Source organism: Staurois parvus, unplaced genomic scaffold (genome assembly GCF_062004578.1).
Source record: "Staurois parvus isolate SC_StPar_1 unplaced genomic scaffold, SC_StPar_1.0 ptg000886l, whole genome shotgun sequence".
Taxonomy (NCBI): domain Eukaryota; kingdom Metazoa; phylum Chordata; class Amphibia; order Anura; family Ranidae; genus Staurois; species Staurois parvus.
In genome coordinates, this window is record NW_028318682.1 from 5,885,748 (window position 1) to 5,906,197 (window position 20,450).

General features: G+C 42.2%; 1 protein-coding gene across 1 annotated transcript in view; it reads right to left on the reverse strand.

Moving 5' to 3' along the window:
* LOC149442465 (CD2-associated protein-like) overlaps positions 1 to 20,450 on the reverse strand; it is a 75,146-nt gene that overhangs the window by 25,136 nt on the left and 29,560 nt on the right. The window contains exons 5-11 of the mRNA XM_089656124.1: positions 16,541 to 16,628; positions 14,302 to 14,396; positions 14,125 to 14,223; positions 13,035 to 13,068; positions 10,289 to 10,351; positions 9,667 to 9,829; positions 5,373 to 5,509 (exon numbers count right to left, since the gene is read on the reverse strand). Coding sequence (XP_089512250.1) covers positions 5,373 to 5,509; positions 9,667 to 9,829; positions 10,289 to 10,351; positions 13,035 to 13,068; positions 14,125 to 14,223; positions 14,302 to 14,396; positions 16,541 to 16,628 — 679 coding nt within the window. The remainder of the gene's footprint in view (positions 1 to 5,372; positions 5,510 to 9,666; positions 9,830 to 10,288; positions 10,352 to 13,034; positions 13,069 to 14,124; positions 14,224 to 14,301; positions 14,397 to 16,540; positions 16,629 to 20,450) is intronic.

The window sequence follows — 20,450 nt, forward strand, 5'->3', positions numbered from 1 at the left end:
TATGTGGCACTGGTTTAAAGTAAATTAATTTCTTCACGTTTATTATTTATTGTATCACTTGTATATGAGTTTAAAAGTATATTGTGGAGCGCGGCACATTTATATATATTTGTAGATATTCATAAAAAATTTTGTATAGTGTATGATTTGCACAGATAATGAGTATTGTGTATAGTGTTGATGCACCATAAATTGATATATTATTCTGTTTAATCATTTATTGCACAAGGGGAGTATCACATTTTGGCTCACGAGTATTATTGTCTCTTTCTTGATGACTTCTCTGCTTGGCTCTCTTTCTCTCCTCTGAAATACCCACTATCACTTTTGGAGATTTTAACATTCCCAGTAATGTGAACAACTCGGCTACATCCCAACTCTTCAACCTAACCTCATCTTTTGCCTTGATAAAATGGATATAGTCCTCCACTCACTCACATAGGAATACATTAGACATTGTTTTCTCCCATCTTTGCACTCCTTACAACCTCACAAACACCCCCTTTCCTCTCTGTGATCACAAAGTGCCCTCATATTTAACCACTTCCCGTCCGGCTGTTGTATATAAACGGCCGGACGGTGGCACTGCAGGGTCGGGTGGCCGTCTATAAACGGCCTCCCCGCACCCTGCTTGTGCGCGCTCCCTGGGAGCGTGCAGCACCGCGATCCGGTGCCCGCTGTGTCCTCCGGACACAGTGAAACACCGATTATCGGACGGGACCTCTGTACGAGGTCCCGATCATGTGATCACTGATTGGCCAATCAGTGATCACATGCAAAGTAGTAAGCAAGATGTCACTTGTGACATCATTGCTTACTACGTGTGAAATCTGTGAATGATCACAGAGGTCACATGGTACAAGGCTATTCACAAAAGCTGAAGCTACAGATGGATCTCAAAATTGAAAAACTGAGCATAATTCCTGAGGACACCCTACCTGCTGAGATGCACTTATTATGGATTAGATCCCTATATTTAGCCTGTAAAGGTATCCTTCAAAAGCAGCTCGCACCTACACCACCAACTTATAGTTAATGGCGTGATGCTCTCAACCTTAATTTGAGGAGAGAGGAACTGACTTACATGCACAGGAGCTGTCCCAAAAAATTTAGGAAAATATGGTCTCTGTGGTTGGTGTCTAAGGATTCCGCATTCTCATTGTTATCCTTGGGGACTGTTGAGGAGGTTACATTTTTTATAAATCAGATACTGTGTTAACTATACTGAAAGGTCTCAAAGTTTTGACTACAACGTAGAGATAGAATAAGATCTGTGCTGATGTGATGACCACACTGGCTTTGAGAATCTTGTAAATAAGTGATGTAATTTTGCACGACATATACAGAAATAGTTTCTAGCTATAAGACCTATAGCTTCATCTGTTGTAACTTCTCTTGTTTTTCGTTCTTGTTAAAATAAATTTCCAGATTACCACCAGTCGGTTTTGGCGTTCTATTGTTTCATGCATCGTTTATATATATTGTCTTCCGTTTTGTTTGTACAAAAAATGCAAAAACATTTTTAATAAAAATGACTTGATTAAATAAAAAAGCTCTGGCAAGTGTGTCTCTGTGCAGGGCCGACAACACTTCTGAATCCTTAGAGCAGTGACGACATTTGTGCCAGCATCAATACCACTAAGGTATTGCCAAACCTGAGAGTTCATGTCCACCAGACACATGGAAAGGCACATTTTATGGAGCTTAGCGGTCACCTGACTGCATGCCAACCAGCTTACAAAAAGGTATTTACATTGGTTATGTCCAAGAAACTATATTTATGACATATGTGAGCAGTAAGGAGGCAGCATTTAAAAGATGGGGTATTGTATGGCCTTAACCTCTGCAATAAAGCGCCTATTTTACCTAACCTCTCCCATTTTGCAGCAAAATGACAGATGCATATTGAGAGATACAATCAATCAAAAAACTGAAGAGAAACTGGCATCAGAGTGGATAAAATGAAAAGGAGAGAAAAGCATTAAAAAATTTTCAGTTTGTGTATTAAAAACAAGATAAGGTTTCTAACTTAACCACTTGCCCTCCAGAGAATTTACCCCCCTTCCTGATCAGGCCATTTTTTGCGATATGGCGCAGCATTACTTTAACTCACAATTGCGTGGTCATGCAACCCAAATGAAATTTATGTCCTTTTTTCCCACAAATAGAGCTTTCTTTCGGTGGTATTTGATTGCCTCTGCGGTTTTTAGTTTTTGCATTATAAACAAAAAATAGACCAACAATTTTGAAAAAAACAAACATACTTTTTGATTTTTTGCTATAAAACCTATTCAGTAAAAAAAAAAAATCTAATTTTGTCATAAATTTAGGCCAAAATGTATTCTGCTCAATATCTTTGCTAAAAAGAAAAATCCCAATACATGTAAATGAATTGGTTTACATGAAAGTTATAACGTCTACAAATTGCGGTGTATATATTGGAATTTTTCTTTTTAATTTTTTGTTATACTAGTAATGGCGGCGATCAGCGACTTATAGTGGGACTGCGGCAGGCATTCTGACACTGGGTGGGAACTGCCACTGACATCCCCAGTGACACTAATAAGGTGATCAGTGCTAATAAAAAGCACTGACACTGTACTGACACTGGGCAGGTATGGGTTAACATCTGAGGCGATCAAAGGGTTAACTGTGTGCTGTGTTTTATAATGTGTGCTGTGTATGGTTTACTAGGGAAACATACAGCTGTGCAGAGAAAAACACAGCAGTATGTTACTGCTGGCAGGAGAGAGATCTGTGTTTACACACAGACCTCTCCTCTTTCACGGTTCCTCAGCGATTGTCGGGTGCCCGTGGGGAATCTGGGGCTGGAACTGGGCAGAAAGGGGTTAACATCTGGGGTGATCAAAGGGTTAACTCTTTGCTGTTTTACTATGTTTGCGGTGTGTATTTTACTAGGGAAACATACTGCTGTGTAATGCTCTGCCATGCAGAGCAATACAAAGCAGCAAGTCAGTGCTGACAGGAGAGAGAACTGTGTTGTTTACACACAGACCTCTCCCCTTTCACTGTTCTTCAGCGATTGCCATGTGCGGCGAGGAATTTCTTGCCAGGACCCAGTGATCAAGTTGTAGTCGCCGATGGCGGCGCATGCCCCCTACCTGGAAATGCAAAAGTAAGTGTGTGTGTGTGTGTGTATTTATTAGGGATGCCCTGAAATTTCAGTGGCCGAAACGTTTCGGCTGAAAAGAAAAAAAAAAAGCACCGATACAGGGGCTGAAAAATCCTGCCCCTCGTCGCTCGGTAGTTCTCATCCTTACCTGAGAAACCATCAATCTCAGCGCTTGGCATAGAGATGAGCAAAGGAAAGATGACCGCAACGCATCTCTATGCCCTTGGGAGGACCAGAGTGATGTCACTTCCCATTCTGTTTTTTTTTTTTTTCTTTTTTTTTTTAAAGCACTAGATCAATGCTTTTTTATTGATCCATGTGGCCATGCCCACATATGTAAACAGTGTTCAAACCACACAAGTGAGGTATCGGCAGGAACGTCAGAGCAAGAACAATAATTTTCGCACTAGACCTCCTCTAACGTTACACTACTAACCTGGAGAAATTTTTAAAGCATCACCCATGGAGATTTTTAAGTACTGCAGTTTCACGCCATTCCACGAGTGTGCGCAATTTTAAAGCGTCACTCGTCGGGTATCTATTTACTCGCCGTAACATCCTCTTTCATATTTTACAAAAAAAATGAGGTATATATATATTTTTTGATCCGTGCAGTTTTTTCCAAAAAATATATATACATTTTTAAAAACTGAGCATTTCGGTCAAGTGCATTTTGAATTTTCGGCACCATAATTTTCATTTCGGTGCAACACACACACACACGTGATTTTTCGCAGCCCTGCCACCCTGTAGCAGTAATTCTGCCACCCTGTAGCAGTAATTCTGCTACAAGGCGGTCGGGAAGCAGTTAAAAACATTGTGATTTCTAGACCAGATTTGTAGCAAAATCAGCAGCTATGAAAATCATTTTAGCTACTTTAGAGCCTGTATAGATGGGCTTGTATTTGCATTGGTACGGTTTGTCTCCCTATACAAATCAATAGAAATACAAAAGCAACTTCAAGCAGGTTAAGGTTGCTTAGGAGGAGACTCAAAGTCACAATGAGGTCAACTGCAGGTCAAAAAAACTGTCATTTTAACTTGTTGTAAACCTTTGAAATGAAAAGTGAACAAAGCACATCCTTATAGTGTTTACATGCCTCAATCCAAAGCACCCAGTGCCATACTAGCCTGTCTCTCCTCCCTTTATCTGCATGAGTCACTTTTGATTATTTATTCAGACAGCAAGCAATCCCAGGCCTTGCCCCTCTCCAGCCCACAGAAGGTGACTGACAGCCTCAGCAGTGCTCTGTTCCCTGAGACAGTATAGAAGGGGTGTGTCCACTTCCTCTACTCAGGTCTCAGATTACAATCAGCCCTCCTCTTTATGCTGTGCACCCCCTGCCTGCTAAAGCTTAGAAATGCTGTGTAAAAATGTGTGATTTGAATGGCTGTAGAAAAGAGATGGCTGCAAACAAACAGGTAAAACGTATGTAGGAGGATTTGCTTCATCTTCATGTATCACCACCTGAGGCCAGTTACTCCACTTGGAATAGGTAAGGGTTTACAACCACTCTAACTGTCACTGCTCTCTGAAGTGTCAAACTTATATCACATGCTGTCTAAATGTACCCTGAAAGCATGCTGCATTCACCCATGGATACAAACCATAAGGATTTTTGGATTAGGTGGGGTTGTCTTTAAGGGGGGGGTGCTTTTAATGCTTGTAGCAACACTGTGTAGCCATTAAAAGTATGAATATTGCCCATAGCAACTAGACTCCTCCCCTCCCCCCTCCCTAATAAAAGTTAAACACTAAAAAGATGAGGTTACTACAAACAAGGCATACACTCTTCTTCTCTACAGTTTTTGAAATTGATAATTACAATGAGTCAGGTAATCATGTAGGAAACAACCAAGTGGTTCAGTTCTACATGAATATCCTCTGTTGTCTTTGTACCAGCTGATGAGACCTTTCCCCACTTTCCAACCCAGTAATACAAACTTGAGACATTTCTTTGCAAATCCCACCTCTGACTATTTTTCTCTGACTAACCAGGAGAGAAAATCACCCACTCACCATCATCCCCCACCTAAAAAAAAAAAAAAAAAAAAAAAAAAGCTTCTGATGGAGCTTTAATTTAACATGTGGATGTTTACAATGAGAGACGAGTCTATTCTTTTGACATACATGTACCTTCAGTGATGAGACAACACTCGGGATACATACATGAGATGTTATGTAGCACGTGAAACACAAAGTTGACATAGTGAGCTCCTCCATAGTAGTCACACTCACCATTCTCTCTGGGGCTTTTCACTAAATTCGGCTCAAGATCTTGAGATTTTGGTCGGCTTAGAATTTGCTCTAAATCCATTCTTGTTTTGCTGAATGGCTCTGGTTCTGACTTTGGTCGAGGGGAGTCCCCGTTTATTCTAAAATATAGCAAGAACATAAAGACATTTATTGACAACACAGAGCTCAAAATTGAAAGAAACCTGTCATGAGAAGTAGACACCTTTTGATGGGTGCTCCTTATTAATATGCTAGTTCCATGTCTGTATAATGTTGTGCCTTCAACTTCAATATTTTGAGTCACTGACCTGGAACAAGGATGCAGGCAAGGACTTACGACTTTCCTGTTCAGGGTCAGCAATCCAGAAAACATTAAAGCCAGGGGTAAGGATAACAGTCAGCTAAAATATTCAAGAGATTGGCAATATACAGTTGTGACCAAAATTATTCAACCCCCAATGCTGTAAAGGGGTTTAGGGACTATAGTGTACATTTGGAATTGTATTCAGAATCAAATCCTACAAGGACGTTGTAACTACCCAAATGCAACTAAAATGACATCAATTGTTTATGTAATACAGTAGTAAATGGTTCTTATGTGGTTTCTTCATTGCCACAATTATTCAACCCCTTAAAGACTACCACTCTGAAGAACAGAGGTTCATACAGGTGCTTTCCATCAGGTATTGAAAACACCTGTGGATGTCACCGAGCAGCAATCAAGCATAATAAGCACCAATTAGGCAGCTTTAAAATGACTGTGATACTCAGCTCCTTCTAGACATTTACTGGTGTGGTTACAAACATGGTGAAGGCAAGAGAATGGTCCAGGAAGACAAGAGAAGAGGTGATTTCTCTTCACAGGAAGGGCAATGGCTATAAGAAGATTGCAAAGATGTTAAACATACCAAGAGACACCTTAGGAAGCATCATTCGCAAATTCAAGGCAAAGGGCACTGTTGAAACGCTACCTGGTCGTGGCAGAAAGAAGATGCTGACTTCGACTGCTGTGCGCTACCTGAAGCGTAGAGTGGAGAGAAGTCCCCGTGTGACTGCTGAGGAACTGAGAAAAGATTTGTCAGATGTGGGTACAGAAGTTTCAGCCCAGACAATAAGACGCACACTGCGTAATGAAGGCCTCCGTGCCAGAACTCCCAGGCGTACCCCCTTGCTGTCTCCAAAGAATAAGAAGAGTCGACTGCAGTATGCCAAAAGCCATGTGGACAAACCACAAAAGTTGTGGGATAGTGTTCTGTGGACTGATGAAACAAAATTAGAACTGTTTGGGCCCATGGATCAACGCTATGTTTGGAGGAGGAAGAACAAGGCCTATGATGAAAAGAACACCTTGCCTACTGTGAAGCATGGTGGAGGGTCAATCATGCTTTGGGGCTGTTTTGCTTCTGCAGGTACAGGGAAGCTTCAGCGTGTGCAAGGTACCATGAATTCTCTTCAGTACCAGGAGATATTGGATGGAAACGTGATGCAGTCCGTCACACACCTGAGGCTTGGGAGACGTTGGACCTTTCAACAGGACAATGATCCCAAGCATACCTCCAAGTCCACTAGAGCATGGTTGCAGAGGAAAGGCTGGAACATTTTGGAGTGGCCATCGCAGTCACCAGACTTAAATCCGATTGAGAACCTCTGGTGGGACTTAAAGAAAGCAGTTGCAGTGCGCAAGCCTAAGAATGTGACTGAACTGGAGGCCTTTGCCCATGAAGAATGGGCGAAGATACCCGTAGATCGCTGCAAGACACTTGTGTCAAGCTATGCTTCACGTTTAAAAGCTGTTATAACTGTAAAAGGATGCTGTACTAAGTACTAAGATTGAATGTCACTTGGGGGTTGAATAAAACTGATAATGCTGTGAGCACAGAAAAGACATTTGTGGTTATTTCATTATAACTGTTATGTTATATTTGTCTGACCTACAAGTGCCTCTTTAATGTAAATGTAAGCAAGATGACTGAATGATCAAAAGCAATGTCAAACTGGCCAAAACACTCAATTTCAGTGGGGGTTGAATAATTTTGGTCACAACTGTATTGAATACAAACACACTAACATCTGTAGGGTTAACCCTCAGTAGGGTGAAATAAATACAGCCATACACAGCTTGATTTCCTCATGTTCAGTTCATTAGCTGAAAGAAAATCAATCCCCCCATCCATGCTAAAATGGAGGAATCTCCGCTGCCAGCAACTGTATTCCGACAAACCCGAATAGTACGATGCAGTCACTGTATGTCCAGTTATTTTCTATGTGGTTCAGTCAATTCCTAAATGAGTTGTCGAGCTGGGTGGTGCAGATCCACTCAAAGCTTTAATTTTGACCAATTCAGCAGCAATTAACCATAATTAAAGTCTATGGAAAAGTGAAGGACAGCGTAAATGGCTTAATCTTGCTCACTTACTTTGTATCTACCACTGCCTCCCCCTGGACAAGTATAAACTCATTGAGCACTACCATAGAGAGCATTTACAAGCGGTTTTCAGATCCTGTCATTAATGGCAGAGAAGATTTCACATACTGTCAGAAAAGGACACTAAAGGTCAAAAAAAAAAAAACCAAAAAAAAAACCATTATAGTTATACCTGTTTCCTGGGACAGAGACTACTTGGATCGAGATTGGCCTCAGGTAAGCATTGGGGTGGGGGCGCTGCACACGTGTTTTTTTTTTACCTTCATGTATGAGAAACCTTCAGCCTCTACAACCAAATTTAAGTCCTGGGAGAAAAAGCCCTTTTAGGAAGAGCACGTCATCATCCTACCTGTTATTCCGAGGATGATAAATCTATCATCGCTTACCTAAATCTGACCCATCAGTCTTGGGTTGAGCAGGCCTTTTGGAAAAGATTCAGGTTTCAATCTATTGGAAAGCATGCCTTTTACACATCTGGAGGCATGTGACCTTCCTCTGTGCTTGGAAAAAGTCCAGAGAACTTAAGGCCCCATATATAATTTGGGCTTTCTAGACACAATGTTCCTGTAATATGTCCTTTTCTGGCTTAGGAATTTGAAAAATGTTGTGCTAAGCTGCAATTCGCCAATTTAGGTCTATACATGGAAATATTCACTGTATACATTAATTAATCCTTCAAGGATGGGATGATGAATTATAGCAGCTGTTCTCATTCAGTCACCAAAGTTTACCAATTTTCACTAATACTCAAACTTTCCCAATTATAATAACCTCCCTGGCGGTCTGATTATTTTTGCTTTTTTGTGCTGAAAGCGGTACCTTTTTTTGCATGGAAATATGTAGTTTTTTATTGTAGGCCTGTAATTTTTAGGAATAACTCACTGAAATCTGTACGAACAAGAGTCTAGTAAACATCCCGGGTATGATAAAATTTTAAACACGAAATCATAAATTATAATTTCATAAATAATCATAAAAAATAATATAATAATAATAAATTTTATTCAATAATATAATCAAACCAAAAACACTGAAATTTGAAATACAGAGGCAAACTCGCACATCGCTGAGCAAAGTCGCAAAATCGTTTTCAGTGTCTGATGATGAATTTCCCCACAAATCATTATCACTCAATTCTGCAAGTGGTTCGGATTTACTATCGCTGTTCTCTAGCTGGTCTAAAATCGCTTTTGACGTAAAGGGACGCTTTTTGGACGCCATGGACTTTTCTAAGTTTCCAGGCAGAAAGAACAGTCAAAATGCAGGCAGGGGACAGGACAAAGCAGTAGGGACAAATTGTATGTGAAATGCATTGAAACAGCAATGTTTTACTATGTAATAGTCATTTTTAAAAAAAAATGACATTTTTAAAAAATGTCAAATTTGCCACCGGTTCTGGCGCCCGGTGGTCCCGACGTCACAGGGACTGGAACACGGAAGACGGATGCCGGCATCGGCCGGAGGAGATGGCCGGGGACGCTGCAGGAGACACATCGTGGGAGCGAAGGACAAGGTAAGTGCTGCAGGGACTCCCAGAGCAATGCCGCATGGTAAGCCCGAGTGTAGCTCGGGGTTACCGCTTGTGGTACTGAAATTTTACCCCGAGCTACACTCGGGAATACCGCTAAGGAGGTTAAGAGCAAAAATAAATAGTTTGCCCTGAATTGCTATGTAAAGGGAATACTGAGATCTTAGTCATTGGCTCTATATTTAAAATAATACTTGGATAGCACATTTTCCCAGGGCTTATTCTCCAACACAACCGGTCCTAAACAGTATGGTGATCATGACTGAGTAACCAGAATAATGGATAAAGTGGGTTTCTTAGAACAGAGAACATTAGATAGAAAGCCCCTTCACAAACACACTTACTTGGATGGAGGTGTTGAGAAAGCTGGCTTGTCAGGTCGCTTGGGTGGGATGGTTGCTGGTTTGACCAGATTACTATTTGACTTATTTACAAGACTGGGTTTCTTAGGAGGTACCAAAGGTGCAGCTGGTTTGGAAGGCTTAGGCTCAAGAAATGGCTTTTCATCTACAAAAATACAACAAAATGAATGGCAATTGGCTTAGCCAGGAGACCAAGTAACAATGTGAAATTGATTTAAGAAGCTCACAAACAGACTAGAAAAAAAAAAAAAAAGGCAATAGTAGGCATCCTGCGCTATCCACCCTTCAGCAGGACAAGTTTAAAATAGCTGACAGGTTTGTTTAGGGCTCATTCATTCCTTGTCCACTGACCTATATTTTTCTGCACTGGATAAACGCAAGGTGCTTCAAGTGCACAATTGTTTTCTATGTGCCTTGTTCACACCGCCACATTAATGTGTGAAATTAAACCTCAACATGCATAAAAATGTATGCAAATGCTCATTACTGAACATGTTTTCCCAGTGCATTTTTACATGCTGTGGTATGTAAAAGGACCTTTAACGTATTGTGGAGGCGCAGAACAGTACTAAAGAAGGCAAGAAAAAAAAACAAAACAAGTTACCTTTCTCCTCTGATTTGGTGGGAGTGAACTTTTTGTCTCCAAGACGAAGTTCTGGCTTTGGCACTGACAGGAAAAAGAACCATAATTTAAGTATGCAATGCTCAAAAAACTCCTTAAAACTCACTAAGGTGCTTCAAAATGGCATCTTAAAAGGCATTAACTGATCACCTGTATAGTTTGATGGAAATGATTTGTCTTGATACTAAAAAATAAGTTTACCATGCAGTCCACTTGTGTTACACACTCCAATAATTTGTTACATTAAAGTGTTACTAAACCCAGGACCCTGCATTCACTGTATCTGGTCTCCCCGGACCCTGCATTCACTGTATCTGGTCTCCCCGGACCCTGCATTCACTATATCTGGTCTCCCCGGACCCTGCATTCACTATATCTGGTCTCCCCGGACCCTGCATTCACTATATCTGGTCTCCCCGGACCCTGCATTCACTATATCTGGTCTCCCCGGACCCTGCATTCACTATATCTGGTCTCCCCGGACCCTGCATTCACTATATCTGGTCTCCCCGGACCCTGCATTCACTATATCTGGTCTCCCCGGACCCTGCATTCACTATATCTGGTCTCCCCGGACCCTGCATTCACTATATCTGGTCTCCCCGGACCCTGCATTCACTATATCTGGTCTCCCCGGACCCTGCATTCACTATATCTGGTCTCCCCGGACCCTGCATTCACTATATCTGGTCTCCCCGGACCCTGCATTCACTATATCTGGTCTCCCCGGACCCTGCATTCACTATATCTGGTCTCCCGGACCCTGCATTCACTATATCTGGTCTCCCCGGACCCTGCATTCACTATATCTGGTCTCCCCGGACCCTGCATTCACTATATCTGGTCTCCCCGGACCCTGCATTCACTATATCTGGTCTCCCCGGACCCTGCATTCACTATATCTGGTCTCCCCGGACCCTGCATTCACTATATCTGGTCTCCCCGGACCCTGCATTCACTATATCTGGTCTCCCCGGACCCTGCATTCACTATATCTGGTCTCCCCGGACCCTGCATTCACTATATCTGGTCTCCCACAGTACACAGAACTTGGAAATGCAATTATTTTAGTAAATATAAACTGCTAAATACCTTTTCCCATCAGCAGTTAGAGCAATCTTGTGACTTCTATCAGTGTCCAGCAGAGCACTAGTTCTAAAGATTGCAGGAGGAGTTTTCATTCTCCTTAGAATGCCCTATGAGGCTGCATAACCCCTGACCATCTGTCTGGACAGTGCTGATTGACCCTTTGCTGATCACATGCACTCTCCCAAGGGAAAAAACAACAAAAAAACCCCCACCTCGTTAGCAATACACACCAAACTGAGCATGTGCAGCTTGCCCCAAGGCTCTGTTCTATCAGCAGATGAGTCGGGGACAGTAGAAGGGAAGAATCAGAGAAGACAGGATCAAACAGCCTTTTTACAAAATGCCGAGGATTAACCCCATAGGTTCCACAGTAAGTACACCAGGAATGCTTTACTACATATACAAACTGTTTACTGTTGTGGATTTAGTAACAATTTAAGGATGTACTCACACTGCCAGTTTTAGCCATGCCAGAGGTACAGTTTACCCCCTTTGGCTGGTTGTTCTATGTACTGCGAGTGCTCCAAATTGTGTTCGAGAACAGTTAAGCATACCATGCCTGGGACCGCTTGGAAGAGATGGTCTTGGAAACTGTTGACTTGTGGTCTAATACAGTTCGCTTCAGTGTGAGCGCAAACTGTCTGCGTACAGAACTCTGCATATATCACCAGGAATGGAAGCAGGAATCATGGTGGTCTCAGAAAACATAAGAGTGCCCGGGAACAAAGTGGGAGCGCAGACCAGAGAGTGAGAAGGGTGAACAAATGCACCTAGGCAGGGTTCCGATCAACTATGCCCAATGCAAGTACACCCTTAAAGTATATACAGGTCACAGGGACCAGAGCATATTAAAGTAGACTTCATACTTTTGTGTGCATTGTACATGCAATATGGTGAAAATACCTCAACTTCTTAAGGGCCCCCATCATGTGTCACTGCAGCACAATACAGAAACGTGAATACACATACATTGTAGTGACTACATGCCAAAGTCGGGCCAGGTACGTTTTTTGGTGCCTTAAGCTCAGTAGGAGCCCATAAATGTAATAATTTGCTGCAAAACAATGCACATTAAAACACACAAACATACATGTAAAATGGGCCCTGTGGGGTTAGAATTAGGAAGCTTTATAAAAACAAAACAACCAACTTTTGGTACAGTGGAATGTTGGTGGGTGGAATCACCCATCAGATTTATGTATAGGACATTTAGTGGCAAATACTTTCCTACCAGGTTCTCAGCTTTACTAAAGCAGGCTATACATGTAGCAATTCTCAGTCAATTTCAACTACTTTTGAACCACCAGGAAGAACAGCTGTTTGATTGCCAGAAAATACACAATCTACCATGCACAAGTAAAAACTGGGCAAAAATTCGGATGTGTGATTTATAGGAAAAATTCATGACAAAGTCCCTCTTAAGGAAAATGGCCCCTTTGCCACTATCTGGCTGTGTGGATTTACACTACTTGCAATAAAGCTTGTATGACATCAAGAAAAAAAAAGCAGCTTGGTTGGATGATCTGTAAAACTGCCTAGAGTGGTAATATCTTTATGTAAGTTTAGTCAAATGTTTTTTCATTCCATGAAGCACTGCAATCAGAATGTTCAATCTGGCTGTAAGGAAAACAATACCTACCCGTACTTTTCGGAGGTGGAGGCTTCTTTGGCTTCTGTAAGACAACAAACAACAGCTAAGTGGCAGCACGGGCAATCAAATATCACATTCCCCAATAACTAGAAGTACAAAATGTGCATTCTTTGCCACTGTATCAACACCACTAAACAGGAGATTGGCCTTTGACACCCATGGTAATTTGATAAAGCTAAATTGTATGTATATTAGTATAATGGCTGAAGAAGCCAGCATGATGAATAGTGAAACATTACAGAAGTCTAGATAAAATGTGACTACAACCAACTAGACCTGGATAAAAGGAAACCATATCACGCACAATGGGGGAAAGGCTGAGATGAAACCTGCTAGGAAAGTAACTTGAAGATGAAATAAACACAGTAGGAGAGCTATAGTCTTGTCAAAGGCCAGACACAACTCAGCAAGGAACATTACCAGTGAAACAAGGGTTGCTTAAGATGGGGGCTTGGTTTAAAGGATAAGTAAACCTTTAAAAAAAAAAAAAAAAAAAAAAAAAAAAACCACGCACATATTTATCAGGTTAAAAAGTGTGCATTTATTATTTCTCTCCAGGAGTCTGCAGAGCATTACACCAGTGAGTAGGAGATCACAGGTGCAATGTCAGGCTCCTGCAGACTCAGTACAGCGGTCTGCCCGTACCTCCCAAATGGGCAGACAGTTACTAAAGAGCAGGAAGAAGCAAACTATGCGGATACTCACTAGCACCTTTGCAGTTCATTGAGAACTACAAGCAGTTAGTCGCAGTGGCAGATGGGACTTGTACTTCATTAATTCACAGGACTCTGAATGAATGACATGGCTATGTGAGCAAAGCCCAGCCCAGCTGCACCATTTTTAAATTTTGACAGTGGGTGAGGAAAGAAGGTTCCCCACCCCCTGTCAGGGGGGTGCTAAATCGGGAGGTGGGGGCAGGTGCACTTTAGTAACATGTTACACCCTAAATATGGGTGTAACAAGTAACTAAAGGTGAACTTATCCTGCTAAGAGAGACCTCTATAAATAAAACTGCGTGTCTTTTTGAAAAATGTATTCTGAATTTCAACAATGAGTAAGAACAAAAAAGCACACTTACTTCCTTTTCTAATTCCTGGATTATAGCAGCAAAGTTGTCAGGAAAAACTCCTTCTTTACCATTGAGTTCTCCTTTCCACCAACCAGGATCGCCAGTATCCTGCAAACAACAAAGGTGATGCTTCAGTTTCCAGAGGTAACACACTTTGGTGGTATGAACTACTGTGAGACCACTTACTTTATTTATTAAGTTGATTATGTCGCCTTCCTTAAAACTAAGCTCATCCTCATTGATTGCATCGTAGGGATACAAGGCTCTGCATATCTCTTTGGCTGTTGGAAAAATGGATGAACAAAACACCAATTTGAGCGGCATGTAATCAGAAACTGAACCTGAATTGTTTAAAAAAAAAAATAAGTGCACCTTTAAGTGTACAGTTTGAATAGGACTCTGCTCTCTGCGGCATTCATCCAAACACAAGCACAAACATTGCAGTTGTCCAGAAAGGTACAGTATTCAGCCTCTCCAGGGCTGGTATCCTCTGTGTTCTCAACCTGCTTTAAACCTGGCACATACATCTGTGTATACCATGCAGGGTTATAGCTGCCTCCATCTTTAGCTCAGGACTTGTACAGCCAAAGTCATTACTCTGTATGGTGATTAAAACGGAACGCAAACGTAAAAGCACATCAGAGAAAATGAGTGTTCCACATGAATGTGCCAAGCCCGGTACAGGGCGGTTATGGTCTATGGCTGGGGGTAGCGCATGTATGCCACCTAAAATATGGCCTGCAAGAAGACTGGAGACTGCAAGATGAAAACATGCCACATCTGATCTGCTTTCCCTCCTGCCTGCCCTCCCTTCTTCCTCTCTTGCCCAGACTGTTCTCTCATACCCCTCCCTGCCACTGCCCAAATCCTTATACTCCAACTTTCCATTTATTTATTATTTATTACAGGTACTTGTATAGCGCCGTCAATTTACGCAGGACTTTACATATATATTGTACATTCACATCAGTCCCTAAACCTCAAGGAGTGTACAATCTAAGGTCCATTTACCCACAAACCTATAAAACCCACCCACCTTACCACTGAACACACATACCACTAGCTAGGTTTGAGTGACATCCTTGGATACACTACCTCTAGGGGCCAAGCTCATCCCCTGGCTATGTACTGCTCTAACACCGAGGAGGGGGTGACATCATGATCCACACCTTATCCTTTAAAAAAATGCCTTGCAATTATTGAACAACATGTAAGGCATTCTTACAAATGGCAGCAGTGCCCAGCGAGCGTCTCAGTTTTCAGTATGCAGAAAAAAAAGCCATTCAACACAGGAGCTGGAAGATTGCAGTTACCGTTGTATTAGCTGCCACTGCTACAGTGATTGTCCCCTTCCAAAGCAGCCCCTCAGGTACGAAGTACTTACATCAGATCAATCTGGACCAATGTAATGGGGCAATAAAAAAAAAAATCAAACCTAGACTTCAACTAAAACCAACTAAATCTGCCAGCTCCTAGGTAACCTAAATATCTGTGTCTGCATGTGAGATTTGGGGTGCAATTCACCATGTTAATCAACCTGAGTTGATATTTCAGTTACCCCCTAAAGTTATATTCAGAAAAAATAAAAAAAAGGGTGGAAGATACAAAATTAATTTATATTTTGAATCTTCAGTTTCAGAGTGAAGAGAAAAAGAAAGAACAAAGTATGTGGTAATCAGAAATGTTTTATCCCCGCACTGTCTGTTGAGTTGTGCATCACCTTTGCAGGTTATATCATTAAAGATGAAACTTACAGCAAGACAATGCTGGGAATGTCTGTCATTTGAGATAAAGCTCTGTGTAGACTTCTGGGAAAAGCAGTGAACCAATTACAAGAACAGGGAGCAGATGAAAACTATTCAATGAGGAAGAATGGGAATATGGGGACTCACTGAAGGGATGAAAAATGGACACGCCACGTGTCAGAAACCTGAGATCAGCCTTTGAGATATTAAAGCAGCCAGATTCTTTTTTCCTTTAGGGAATGGGCTCCTCCTTTCTCAGGGCTGTCCCAAGAGTGTGATGCTAACAATGTTGTGCTGAATGCCTAACAATGTTTACAGTGGCTTGAAAGTATATAGAGCCCTGGTGCTTAACCTGTGACTCAAAGGGGCCAAGGATCACATGCTGCCCTTTGGTGTTTGGAGTGCAGCCCATAGACCCCAGCAGTCTGTATTCAGAGCCTTCGGTATTGTAAAAGCAGGGATCGCTAGCAATCATGTATTTTGTCCCTAATCTTACATTCTCCTGCAGCATGGCTCCAATCTCCTATCATAGATTTTGAGATTGGACAATAAATATATAAACCATTAAGCAGTTAAACAGAGGCCTTGTGAAGACTCAACCTTTTAAAAACCAAGAATTAGCCTGAAAATGTGACAGAAAAGGTTCATGAACACAGTGACAGCCACAGAATACGTCCCACCTTTTGGTTTGCCGTCAATTTCTGTTTTTGGTAGATCTGAGATTAGTGTGCGAGATGTTTTTGCTGCTGGTGGTGGAGTAGGTGACGGCTGAAAAACAGATGTAATAGTAAGCTGGGTCTATTCACTATAACATAATGCATGCAGTAAGTACATTACTATGGGTCATTTGCAAATTTTTATGATTGTATAGAAAGTTAACCATTTATTAAAAGCTTATTTTTGAGGTAATTGCAGCATTTTAGTTTATTTATAAATATCACGCTGATGCACCAACAAATAATGCTTGCTTCAGGCTGAGGGTAGGCCTAACTCCAGGTAGGTATAAAGAGCAAACAAATTAACGGAGGTCTGTATTGTGTCATCACGTTTTTTTAAAAAGATGTAAGCATTGCAAGTGCCTGAATTTGGCTTTGTATTAGCTTCTTACAGATCCTATATGGAAGTGCCCACAATGGACAAGGGAGAGGCAGGACAAGGAGCCTGTAAAAATGCTGCAGTGCTCATGTCCTAAAAAGGAACACAGTGATAGGAGAAGAAAGAACAGCTTCTTAACCGGTTTCTCCTTTTCACTTTCCAATTACAAGCTTCTGTTTTGGTTTCAGCTGAGAACAATCAGTTCCCCTACCAAAAAGACCTATATGGTGTGGCAGAGTAGCGCACATCTCAGGAATGGATGGACAAAAATACAAATTCTCTGGAAGGAAAAACCACTCCATATATGTTATATGTATCACATGTATTAAGAGAAAAAAACAAAAAAAAACACTGTCTACAGTTCAGCTTTAGCAGAGTTTATATGAGGTATCTACAGAGCAAAGCAGAAAAAAGGAATTTTGATTTGCCTGTACATTTCTCACCTTGGAGTACAGGACAGAGGGCTGTTGTCACAGACCGTGTCTCATGATCATCTTGCCCTTGTGCAAAATAAGAAATGGCCCCGTACAAGAAAAGGCTGTCAGCACGGAAACAAACCTATAAGATGTAATACCTGTTAGGCTACGTTCACACTAGCTCTGTCAGCAGGCGTCATACAGGTGTTTTGGAAGCGTTTTTAACGCTTCTCAAATGCCTCTGAAAATTCTGCACATGGCAGCACACAGTGCTGTTCACATGGAAGTGTTAGCGTTGCGGAAAAAGTGACGCCTCATGTTGAGTCAGGAGGAGTTGAAGCCAACCATTCAAGTCTATGGTGCCGCTCCGCAAACAAGCATTAATACCATTTAAACTTCATTATAGGCGAATGTGATGCGGTTTTAAGGCTTGGCAAACGCCTATCAAGCGCTTCAAAATCACGCATAGAGCATTTGGGAGCGTTAAAAATGCTTCACGAACGCCTGTCTAATGCTTGTCAAACGCTATAGGGGCGTTTGGCAAGAGTTAGAAATAAGTGTGAACGACCCCTTAGGAAGGCAACCTTACAGGTGAGATCTCCCAAACAGATATCTTTAATTAACAGAAAGGGGGGGGGGGGGGGGGTCTATGAAGTATAGGGAGTATCAAGCTCAACTCCCGGAAGAAATGCATTGATCTAGGACTGTGAAGAAAGAGGTTTCTGGAAATAAAATGTATAAGCCAGAGATCTGTCCCTTGAGGGTACTCAGGGCCAGACGTTGGTCAAGTCCATACTGAACATAGATAGGAGGTCAAGATCTGAACAAAAGTATTCCCAGTTGATGTCTATTCTTGCACCAGGCAAAGTAGGCCTTCCATGTATAAAGGTAGATCTTGCGGGAGTTGGATTTTCTTGCTCTCAGCATGGTGGGAATGAATGAATCAGATATGTCCCCTATCCTTTAGAGTCAGGGTTTCAACAGCCATGTTGCTAAAGCCACAGAAAGAGAAGCAGGGTGGAATAGGGGGTCTTGCCCCAGTAAATCAAGTCTGTTTAGAAGAGCCAAGGCTTATCTCCCAGGAGTTTGAGCCTGTCTGTGTACCACATCTTTCTGGGCCAATTTGTGTGATGAGAATCACCAGAACTTTTCCACCTCCCTCGAGGGAGAGTCTTTACTGGAGGAGAGGCGTAGCTCCGTATGAATGGCATCTACTGCACAGGTGAAAGGATCCTTTGTTCTACTTAAAAGTCTGTGTAGCTTGAGGTTGAATCTGGAGGCCAGGATGTCTATATCAGTATTCTCTATCAGTGACAGGGATTCTGGAGGATCTTGGGGTACAGAGTCTACTGCCCTGGCTCTATGCATTGATGGTTTGGGAAGTGTTCCTGACAATTGTCCACCCTTGGGATGTGAATAGCAATAGAAGCCAGATACAACCTGGGGAAGAAAGGAAGAATGGTATTGGACAACCTTAACTTTGTCAAATCCGAGGAACAATTCTATAAAAGAGAGCCATTTAAGCCTAATACACGATCAGAAAATCATACGAAAAATACCGCTTTTGAAGTGACTGTACGCACACTGATCGCTCGTACACAAATTTTGTCTGAAATTGTTCGAAGAGACTAACAGAAAAATCTCTATAGCAGAAATATTGCTATAGGGCGGCACGGGTTCGCAAAATTCATGTATAATTCACACGTGGTTTTGCAGTTCTGGGTAGGGGGCGTGCACGCCCTACCCACACCAGTCGCAGCCTCGGCTGTCAATCACCGGATCCCGGCCGGTGATTCCCCACCGGCACCCAGTGATCTCTGACGGGGGAGAGACCTGTATGTAAACAATACAGATCTCTCCCCTGTCAGCTCCTGCACACTGCTTTGTATGGCTTTGCATAGCAGCTTCCACTTCCGCTGCGATTGAAAGCGTTAGTTGTCCTCCCCCATAGTCTTCTTGGACATGTGACAGATCCCAGAAGACTACGAGATCATTCACAAAGCGCAACATGAACATGCACAGTGGGTACACGGCTGTGAAGCCGCAAGCTGTCATAGCCGGGCGCCCACACTGAAGATGTCGGTGCCGGGAACACAGGGCGGCCGGTAAGAGGGGATACCGGGGGGTTTGGGGAAGGGCCACCGTGGGATCGAGGGATAGGCAAGTGTCTTTTTTTTTTTTTTTTCTTTTTAGCATCAGCGGCCACAGTTTTTGTAGCTGCTTTTTTATTTTCACTGGAACTCCACTTTAAGGCCAAAATCTGATCAAGATCAGAGTGTAGGAAGGCCAAAATGAGAGGCACAGAGTAATCGCTGGGATTAAAGTGTCTGTTCACACCAGGCAAAGTAGGATTTACAGATATGATTTTCCTAGAAGCGGCTTTTCTTGCATATAGGAATGGTAGGAATGACTCAGAGACCCCTCTGTCTTTTAAGACTAGGGATTCAACAGCCATGTGGATAAAGACAGAAAATGAAGCAGAAAGGGATAGCAGGCCTTGAGATAGCAATTCTTGCCTGTTGGGAAGTGGCCAGGGGTCATCTGCTAGAAGTCTTAGTATATCTGTGTATCAGGTTCTTCTGGGCCAGTTTGGTGCAATTAGAATCACCGTCTTATTCTCTTGATTTAGGTTATTGAGCGGATATCGCATAGATCATACTAAAGGGAAGGAGTAGATTAAAGCAGAGCTACACCCAAAAGGGGAGGTTCCACTTTAAGGACTGCTCCCCCACTCCCCATTAAGGATTGGCAACATTGGAGAGGAGAGGAAAAGGGGGGGGGGGGGGGGGGGCGGGTACCTGAACTTGACAGGTTAACTGGTTAAAGCTTGTAGGAGTTTTCATTTCGCTCTCACTGCCCTATGAGATTGCATAACCCCTGACTCTCTTTCTGGGCAGTGCTGATTGGCCCCATGCTAATCACATGCACCCTCTCAAGAAAAAGAAAAAAAAACACTCTAGATATACACACCAAACTGAGCATGTGCAGAGTATCCCCGAGACTGTGTTCTATCAAGAGATTAAGTGGGGAACGTGGAATGGGAGAATCAGAGAAGTCAGGATCAAACATCATTTTTACA